Source organism: Oryctolagus cuniculus, chromosome 4 (assembly GCF_964237555.1).
Source record: "Oryctolagus cuniculus chromosome 4, mOryCun1.1, whole genome shotgun sequence".
Taxonomy (NCBI): Eukaryota; Metazoa; Chordata; class Mammalia; order Lagomorpha; family Leporidae; genus Oryctolagus; species Oryctolagus cuniculus.
In genome coordinates this window covers 152,199,377-152,209,814 of record NC_091435.1, presented here as the reverse complement: position 1 = coordinate 152,209,814, position 10,438 = coordinate 152,199,377, and the positions used below count along the sequence as shown (strand labels likewise).

The following is a 10,438-nucleotide window of genomic DNA, read 5'->3' as shown; positions in this document are numbered from 1 at the left end:
CATTTCTACTGGCGCCACAGCTCATTTGGCTAATCTGCCTGCAGTGCTGGCATCCTGGGTTCTAGTCCTGGTCGGGGCACCGGATTCTGTCCCGGTTGCTCCTCTTCCAGTCCAGCTCTCTGCTGTGGCCTGGAAGTGCAGTGAAGGATGGCCCAAGTGCTTGGACCCTGCACCCCATGGGAGACCAGGAGGAAACACCAGGCTCCTGGCTTTGGATCGGCGCAGCGCGCTGGCCATAGCAGCCATTTGAGGAGTGAACCAATGGAAGGAAGACCTTTCTCTCTGTCTCTCTCACTGTCTAACTCTGCCTGTCCAAAAAAAAAGAAGGACATTTCTGGAAATAGATTAGGACTGTACAGGTAAAGAACAGAGTAGCTGAAGGTTGTTCCAGGTGGCTGAGATGAGACACACACTGTGTGCAAATCACCCAAGTCAAATTGACCTAGTGGATAAGACTAACAACTCTGTCCAGGCAGATATTCCATAGGTCTTAGGAGGTGTTTTCTTTGAATGTTTCGCATGCTTTTTAGGGGCAGTTTGTTCTCAAGGCCATTATGAAGATTAGGTCAGCTAGGTTCAGACAACCCCCAGATTCAGGCAACCTGCTTAGGAAATTAAGTGTTGAATAAGTTAACTGTTAGGTCAGCACTGCAGTTAAAGTTGAGCAAGCAGGGGTTAAGCAACATTGCTCTGTGGACAGACCTCTCTGCAAGCACACACAAGTGTGAGTGTCAGATGTGTGTTGGTCCATTGGACCCTATGCATTGAATCCCAGGAGAAAATGATGCACTGTACCTTGAGACTTCTATGGAATTGGCTCAAACCCCACCTCTCATGCAATGGGAATGACATATATCTCTTTCCATTTCTCTGGGAATACTGAAAGTAAGATTTGTGCTTTTCCAAGTTATTTCTGGTCCCAAGTTCTGTTTTGGCTGAATTAGTTCATTGGTAGACCACTTTGCACCCAGCATATGGTGTTTGTCTACACTGTGTTGCAAAAGAGAGGGGAAAGAGGCTTTCCCTCTCAAGGTGTCGCTGGCATCAGGCTTTTCTGTATGTAATGCACGGTGGGAAGCTTGCAGCCCCTGGGCTGTACGAGACCCAGGAAATCACTTGTTCTGGCCCTGCCAAGGCAGTCATAGGCAGGACTGGGAAGTCAGTAAATCTATAGCAGGCTAATGTGTAAGTTGATAGTTTTGAATGGCCCACGAATGATGTTATAAGGATCCAAATGGCCCTTGGCAGAAAAAAAATAAATAAATAAAAGGATCCCCACCCCTGAGGTGGAACCTTACTAAAGGCTGGAAGCAATAGCAGGCTCCTGTTTTATATACATTTTGGCTGACCTCACTCATCATCTAGTTTGTTTCAAGCAACTGACTTAAGCAGGGAAATAACTGGTAAACATTGATAGGATAGCTAGTTCACAAAGCACAGAGAGGACTAAAACACTGGGCTGGAAGCCTCTGTCTCCAGGACTAAGGCATGCAGCGCGCGTCCAGGGAAGGCACCACAGCTCCACTGCCACACACTGAGGCACATGTTAGCTTGCCCGAGAGACAGCCGTGGACATCGCGCCTCCAACCGATGCCTGCTGCTGTTGCCACTCTTCTCCAGAATGAATTCTCTGCAGTCCCCGCTTAGTTTATGGTATCATCAGTAGCCTATGGACAATTCCAGTGAGTGACCGCATCTGCTGGGAGAAACCATTCTCAGCAACCAGACTGTTGACATCCCAGATCATTGTAAAGGCCCCAGAGGAACCCTGTGCAGGAACTTCATCACATCAATGGAGAACTCACTCTCTTAGAAAGAAAAAGAAGAGCCTCCAAGTTGAGAAATGGTGGGGAAAGTCTTAAGGAGCTGGCAAGGGGCCAGCACCGTGGTTCCAGTGGGTTAAACTGCTGCTTGAAGTCCCAACATCGCATATCAGCGCTCCAGTTTGAGTTCTGGCTGCTCCACTTCCAATCCAGCTCCCTGCTGATGCACCTGGAAGGCAGCCCTTGATGGCCCAAGCATTTGGGCCCCTGCCACCCATGTGGTGACCTGGATGGAGTTCCAGGCTCCTGGCTTCAGTATAGGCCAGTCCCAGCTGTTACAGACATTTGGAGAGTAAACAGATGGAAGATATGTCTGTCTCTCTGTCTCCCTCCCTCTCTCTTCCTCTGTTGCTTTCAAATATATAAATCTTTAGGAAAAAAAAAAAAAAGGAAGAAACTGGCACCCATTTGCCCATCTGTAGTCACACACAGATTATGATCAAAGCAGTAACAGTGGATTCTGTTACAAGGTGAGGTCTGTGTGTGCTCACTTCACCATCAATGTGATTACTCTGGAGAATGGGTCTCTTGTTGAAATCTGAATTTTCTTTGGTGAAAAGTACACTGGAAGGATTCAGATGTTACCGGTGTTGCTCATGCAGTATCTCAGACCCAGAAAGATGAATTAATTCTTGCAAGAAATGACATTGAACTCTTTTCAAACTCAGCTGCTTTGACTCAGCAGTCAGCAACAGTTAAAAACAAGGGTAACAGAAACTTTTTGGATGGTATCTATGCCTCTGAAAAAGGAATGGCTCAGGGGCCGGCGCTGTGGCACAGAGAGTTAAAGCCCAGCCATCAGTGCCAGCATCCCATATGGGACCAGTTCGAGTCCCAGCTGCTCCACTTCTGATCCAGCTCTCTGCTATGGCCTGGAAAAGCAGTAGAAGATGGCCCAAGTACTTGGGCCCCTGCACCTGCGTGGGAGACCCAAAGAAGCTCCTGGCTCCTGGCTTCAGACCAGCACAGCTCTGGCCGTCGCGGCCAACTGGGGAGTGAACCAGCGGTGGAAGCCCTCTCTCTCTCTCTGCCTCTCCTTCACTCTCTGTGTAACTGTTTCAAATAAAATAAACAAATCTTTTTAAAAAATCATCTGACTACAGAAACAATAACCCAAATTATGTCTAAGTTTTGATATTTTAATAATGCAATAAAAGATCTATTGTTGATTTGAAAAAAACAAAGAAAAAAACTCACAAAATTACAGTGGGTGCACCTCATCGATTGTGTGTCCAGGCTGTCATTGCAGACGAGCTGGGAAAGCAGTCTCTTGTAAGATGAGGCATTCCCAAATCCAAATCCAAGGAGGCAAACCGTGCACATGTTCTCTGTAGCAATGCCACCTCCGGAACTTCAGCACACAGTCCTTTGAAGATCTTGTTACAACAGAGACTGATTCAGTAGGTCCAGGGTGGGGCTGCGATTCCACAGCACCCAGCTGATGTGAAACTGCTGGCCTCAGGATCACACTCTGAAATAGCAAAGCTTTAGAACACCATTCTTCAGACTTTTGGCTGCATACTGGAGTTAGGAGACACATACGAATAAAAATACTGATGTCTGGGTCTCACCTTCGGCTGATTTAATTGGTCTCGGGTAAGGGGTGGACAAACGAATTCTTCAGTGCTCCTCTTGTGATTCTCAGGTACCAGAACAGCAGGCTCAGCAGCTCACTTTGCAGGCCATCTTTTCTCTACGTTGCAGAGCTTCCACTCCCCCCACCCCTCAGGTTTCTCCTTTGAAATGGTAATTATTGTCATTTATTATGCAAAACATTTGACGCTCTGCCCAGCGACCTAACTCTCCATATCTAAAGACTACCTAGAATTAACATAATACATTACCTGTTACCCTAGGAGAATGTGATTTGAAGTGATGCATACAAACATTGTTTTAGATTTTAATAGTTATAGATGTATTTTAGTTGCATTACTAAAAAACATAAGCAACACAATGAGTCTTATTTCACAAATATCATTGCTTTTGATAATAACTAAAGATGGTCAAATAATAATAGATTCAGGAAAGGTACAACAAAAATCCTGAAAATGGCTTGCAGACCCAGAGTCCCACACTAATGTCAGACTTCTGCCCGAAGTCCTAAACTTTGGGAGCACACAAGAACTGGCAGAGGTGTCTACAAAGCTCAGCCTTTTTCCTTCTATCTCCTCCTATCAGAGGATAAAGAAGCAATATAGAGATTTATAGCCAAACTTATATGAATTATGCTATTATTCTTAACACATTCGAAGTACAGTCAATTCTGATCTTAAATAACAATTGTTAAGTGAATATTTCATAAGGTTTTAAGAAAATTCCAATAACTTTTGAAAAATTCATGATCTAAAAGGAAGAATCATTTATGAAATAACAAGGTAAATTCCTTAAGCTATCTTAGACAAGAAAATGAGTGAAAATTTTTTAGAATTGTTAAGAGATAATACACACATCCAGAGAACTCTGGAATTCCTAAGCAGAGGAGAATTTTTAAACCCCACACCTAATCATGTCATTATGAAACTTTAGAACACCAAAGAAAAATAGGTCTTAACCAGCAGTTACACTGACAGCAGATTTTCTCTTAGCAATAGAAACCACAAGATAACACAATCACATATTCAATATTCTGAGGGGGATTTAAAACCCCTGTAAACCTAGAATTACATATCCAATAGAATTATCTTGAAGGAACAAGTGCAAAATTAAAGTATTTCAGATGGAAAAAAACCTGTGAGTTGCCCACATAACACTCAAATTCTGAAGAATTTACTAAAGAAAAAATAATCCAGAAGATATACGATGGGCAAAGAAATAGTAAGCAAAATGTTCTTTACTCATAATTCTGAGTGGGTCTAAACAATGTTTAATTTGTAGAAGGAAAACAAGATAGAATAAAATAGTAAATAATAACGTAAATGGGAGGGAGGACACACGTGGGTGCAGAATTAAAACATTCTTTTTTTTTTTCACATTTTTTTTGACAGGCAGAGTGGACAGTGAGAGAGAGAGAGAGAGAGAGAGAAAGGTCTTCCTTCTGTTGGTTCACCCCCCAATGGCCGCTGCAGCCAGTGCACCACGCTGATCTGAAGCCAGGAGCCAGGTGCTTCTCCTGGTCTCCCATGCGGGTGCAGGGCCCAAGGACCTGGGCCATCCTCCACTGCCTTCCCGGGCCACAGCAGAGAGCTGGACAGGAAGAGGAGCAACCGGGACGGAATCCGGCGCCCCAACCAGGACCAGAACCCAGAGTGCCAGCGCCACAGGCGGAGGATTAGCCTAGTGAGCCGCAGCCCCAGCCGAATTAAAACATTCTAAGACCTCTGCCTCTTCTTCAAGAGGAGAGTAAAAATATGGACTTTGTATTTTAACTGAGGATCTTAAAATAGTAAAAAAAAAAAAAAAATCACACACACAGAGAAATATTACTCCAGAGATGAGGAGGAATGGTGTGAGAAAAGGAACACACAATCCTGAAGCAGCTTCTGTAAGTTTTCCACACTTTTAAACTGCTTTTGCTTTTGTTGCGTGTCATTCTCATTCGTGGTAAGTACTGGTTTATAATTTTTTTGTGTGAGCCTGTCTTTAAAGGGTCATTTTCTTATGAGAATCCCTTTCCTTACAGGTTATGGAGGCATCCTCTGCATGTTGGTTTTATGTTTGCTTCTGACAGGCATTTCAGATGCGCCATCTCTGGGACCTGGAAGAAGCTCCTGGCTCCTGGCTTTGTTGCAGCCATCCATGGATGGAAGACTTCCTTTCTGTCTTGCCTTCTCTCTCTCTGTGGCTCTTTCAAATAAATTTTATTTTTATTTATTTATTATTTTTTTTTTGACAGGCAGAGTGGACAGTGAGAGAGACAGAGAGAAAGGTCTTCCTTTGCCGTTGGTTCACCCTCTAATGGCCGCCGCGGTCGGCGCGCTGCGGCCGGCACACCGCGCTGATCCGATGGCAGGAGCCAGGAGCCAGGTGCTTTTCCTGGTCTCCCATGGGGTGCAGGGCCCAAGCACCTGGGCCATCCTCCACTGCACTCCCTAGCCACAGCAGAGGGCTGGCCTGGAAGAGGGACAACCGGGACAGAATCCGGCGCCCCGACCGGGACTAGAACCCGGTGTGCCGGCGCCGCTAGGCGGAGGATTAGCCTAGTGAGCCGCGGCGCCAGCCTCAAATAAATTTTAAAACAAAAGGAAAAAGAAGAAAATGCATGTCTAGGGGCTGGCATTGTGGTATAGTAGGTTAAGCTGCCTCCTATGATGCCAGCATCCTCTATAAGTCCCAGCTGCTCCACTTCCGATCCAGCCCCCCTGCTGATGTGCCTCAAAAACAGCAGCGGATGGCCCCAGTACTTGGGCCCCTGCAGCCACTTGGGAGTCTCAGATGGCGTTCCTGGCTCCTGGCTTCAGTTTCTAGGTCATTTTAAACCCATGGATTAAGACACTCTGTCTCTCCTTGTCACTCTGCCTTTCAACTAAATTTTATTTAGAAAAGAAATGCAAGTTTGATTTCAAAGTTTATTTTTCTTAAACCCAGAGTGAGGGCAGCTTCCTCATCTACTTGTCCATGGGTATTTTATATTTTTCCTGGCCCACCCTCTTCCTGAAGATGATCCCTTTCTGGCAAAGTGACTTTGCAGGCTACTCCCTTCTGGCTCCTAACCTAACCTACTCTAAGCCCTCACTTCCCACCCCCCTTCCATCTAGGCCTCGTCACAGATTACCACCACCTTCTCTACACCTAGGACGCTCAGCTGTCTTGGTGTGCTTGGGAGCCAGGCGATTTTCCATCTTGAAACCAGGACAGTCCTGAGCAAACTGGTAGAATTGGTCATCCTGGAACCCAGTGCCCATACCCACAGCCAGAGAAGAATTGGTTCATCAAGTCATTGCTGTGGCTTTCAGTTTATTTTAATTTTTGATACCTTGGGATTTTCCTCTTCTATGGATTTAGCTTTATATTGAAAATAAGGTTATTATTTTATCTAGCATTACCAGGTGTTGGTAGTGAATTTTCATGTTAGAGAAGTCCACTATTTGCCAGCTCTAAAAATAATATTTTGATGCTTTTCCACAGTATAACAGTGAATTTTGAGGATAACAGTCACAGCTAGTCACCCCCGTGGACATAAAGTACTGGAGGTTCTCAAAGTAACAGCCCCACAGCGCCCACTTACTACAAGTCCTATCCCGCGGGCCTTGAGAATGTTCTAGAATTCTCTAGGCAGGCCTAGCGGCTTCTGGTTGCTGCTGGAAGATAAACTTTTCCATTGGCACCCAAACTTCCCTAATGAAGTGATAGTCTCTGTTGTTTGTGCACTTCTTCACCCTGGGTACCCGGCGATCATAGTTATTCGGTAACTGTCTCATGAACCGAGGACGTCTGGACCGGCCCAGCGCCCTTCAATCCAACCCCATCTACCTCAAACTTTACAGAGAAGCGCCCTCGCTTCCGGCCTGTTGATACTCCCTAACCTGTTTTCCCGACTAGTTTCTTCCGTTGCCCTTATTTCCTCTCTCCACAGGCATCTCAGTGGATTTTGGGGTACGGCCACAGGGCTAATCCTGTGCGTTCAAGACGCCATCTTGAAACCAGAGACTAGACCTGTCAAAATTTAACGTATTCCGATCTCCCCCTCGCAAGGGTGCTCCAAAGGCGTTTTCGAGATAGGGTGTACCCCCGGAGCCGCCGTCCGCGTGTGCGAGGGCGCCATGCTGGGCGCCGTCGCCCCCCCAGGCCCCCCACGCGGCGGCGGCGCTGTCACCCATTGGCTGAGGCGGCGCCCACGCGCCCCAGTGCCCGCGCCGTCGGCCGCTCCGGGAGCCCCTCGGGCCACGCCTCAGTCCGCCCGCGCCCCTCCTCAGACCACCAGCCTCTCGGGGCGCCTCCGGCTCTGCCGCCGCCCGTTCTGGTCGCTCTGGTTCCTCTGCCCGGTCCAGAGCGGGCAGCGGGCACGAGCACACCCCACAGCGGCCCCGGGAGTGGTGCCCCAAGCGCGGCGGCCTCCTCCTCCTCCTCGGCTGCCGCCATCATGGTGAGTACAGGGGGAGGTCCGCGAGGCGGCGGGGGCCGGGCCGGCAGGGTCTCCACGGCTGGGCACAACGGCTTTCTGGGTGTGGCGCAGGGAGAGGGGCCGGAAGTGGGGTCGCCCCCAGCCCGGCTTCGCAGGCCGCGGCGTGGCGGGTGCGGCCCAGGGACGCTGGGCTCGTCCGGCCTACACGTTCGAGGCCTGCGTCCTCCTCGCGGCCACACTCTCCGCCATTGTGGACTTGGGCCGCGCTGAGCGGTCGGGTTTCTTTGGCCAGCGGAGGTTTGGGGGAGCAAGGTTCCTCCCCTTCTTCCTGCCCCCCCCCCCAAACCCCGGAGGCCTGCCATCTCGCGTCCATGGCGGCCTGCGAGATGGCGGCGGGAGCCGGACGCCTCCTAGCGTGGCTGAGCTGAGGAGCCCCTCTGGTGGGACTGCCCGACGCCAGCTTCCTCGGGAACGGCCGCTTGGTCGTCGCCTGGGGGGGGCGGTGGCCCTGCGGCGCCGAGCAGGCACTTGAGGGCACCGGCGCATGCGTGCCTCCGTGCGTGAGTGCGTAGCGTGCGTGGTGGGAGGAGCCACCTGCGTGGCTTCCGGGAAGGCTGGCGGCGGCCGCCCTCTCCGAAGGTCGCTTGCCGCCATCGTGGCCGCGCGAGGCTTGGACTCAGGGATTGCGCTGGAGAAGTGTGGAATTTTTTTTTTAATTAGGGAATGCTTGTTTCTCTCTGGACATACCAGGAGCTTTTAGCAAAATGTGCATTGTGCAGCTAGTCTTCGGTGTGCATTTGTGAGTTTGGGTAAACGCATCGCGCCGGTTGACAAACGCTGCAGGACGCGGCCCTGAGCGAGTGGACCCACCAGTAGGTCAGAAACGTGTGTTACAGACAGTGTGTAACCGTTTGTAGGACAGCAGTTCTTTCCATTCTTAGAGATAAGAGGAAACGTATACACAGTTCATATTATCAAATATTAACATACATTTTTCTTTAAGTATTTATATAACAGTAATGATCCATGTTCCTGGTTTTAAATCATCATGAGTTGTTAAAATTAATAATTATTGATAATTTCCTCCCCTTATTAGAGGTAAAGTGGGGAAATGGCTAATATTTGAAAGGCAGAGAGGCGGAGAGAGGGGTTCTCCAGATGGCCCAGGTAGCTACTCTGAAGGAGCCAGGAACAACTTCTGGGTCTCGGTCTCCCACGAGGGTGCAGGGGTCCAGGTACGTGGGCCATCTTCCACTGCTTTTCCAGGCCGTAGCAGAGAGCTGGATCGGAATTGGAGCAGTCGGTACTCAAACCAGCGCCTATATGGGATGCTGGCACTGTAGGCCACGGCCTTACCCGCTAGGCCACAGCACTGCCCTGTCCCTAACAGTTTTACCGGTTTTTTTTCTAAATACAAAAGTGTATTCATGGGGCCAGCACTGTGGCGTGGTGGATAAAGCCGCCACCTGCAGTGACAGCATACCATATAGGCGCTGGTTTGAGTCCGGGCTGCTCCAGTTCCAGTTCAGCTCTCTGCTATGGCCTGGGAAAGCAGTGGAAGACTTGGACCCTGCACCCACGTAGGAGACCTGGAAGAAGCCCCTGGTTCCTGACTTGGGATGGGCGCAGCTCTGGCCGTTGCAGCCAACTGGGGAGTGAACCAGCGGATGGAGGACCTCTCTCTCTCTGCCTCTCCTCTATGTGTAACTGTGACTTTCAAATAAATAATTAAATCTTTTTTTAAAAGTGGATTTATTTGAAAGTAATCCCTTTTGGAAAATGGAGACCCATCTTAATCCCAACACCCATAATCCTGTTACATGGTGAAACGTGCATGCCCTTCCAGATTGTTTTTATGCTTATATTGCTTGTAGGTAGGTAGGTTTTATTTTACAAAAGTGCGTCATGCTATATTGTACAGCTTTACAACCTGAATCTTCAAATCAATAATGTAGTGGACAGTAATCAAAGGTAAATGTAACTGAGTATATAATGTTAAAAATTGTACCAGAATTTGTTTTACTAAGTTTCCTTGTGATGAATACTTTTCCAATATTAAAACAATACTACAATGGATATCATTGTGCAAATATCTTGGCGGGCTTGTACTGTTGATTTCTTCGGATAAATTTCTGGAAGTGGGTGGAAATGGCTGCACCCATTTTATAACAATTTTAAATTATAATAAGTCCTTCCAGGCTTCTTTTGCTGAAGCATATATTGGTTTGTTTTCCCATTGATGATGTATAAAGTGATTTCCACACACTTTCCAATGAGAGGCTGGATTACTTCTTATTCTTGCCAACCTAGAAGCTGGAGAAGTATTTCACTATGTTGATGGGCTTTGTTTTTTTTATTTTTTAAGACTGTACTTAATCAAAAGTGAGAGTTACAGAGACAGGAAGAGAAACGGATCTTTCATCCACTGGTTCACCCCAAATGGCCACAGGCTGTGCCAGGCTGAAGCCAGGAACCAGCAGCTTCATCCAGGTCTGCCACATAGGTACAGGGGCCCAAGTATTTGGGCCATCTTCTACTGCCTCCCCAGGCACATTAGCAGAAACCTGGATCACAAGTGGAGCTGCCAGGACCCAAACCGGTGTCCACATGGGAT

The 10,438-nt window shown here is 48.1% G+C and overlaps 1 protein-coding gene across 4 annotated transcripts in view; it reads left to right on the top strand.

Moving 5' to 3' along the window:
* The first annotated feature begins 7,441 nt into the window (after window positions 1-7,441).
* DAZL (deleted in azoospermia like) overlaps window positions 7,442-10,438 on the top strand; it is a 54,243-nt gene continuing 51,246 nt past the window's right edge. The window contains exon 1 of one of the 4 annotated variants that reach the window (XM_051818496.2): window positions 7,442-7,845. In XM_051818496.2, coding sequence (XP_051674456.2) covers window positions 7,843-7,845 — 3 coding nt within the window. In that variant the 5' untranslated portion in view covers window positions 7,442-7,842. Of the gene's footprint in view, window positions 7,846-8,557; window positions 8,701-10,438 lie in introns of those variants that run through there. The other 3 variants (XM_008266045.3, XM_051818495.2, XM_051818494.2) reach the window with 3 other exon arrangements.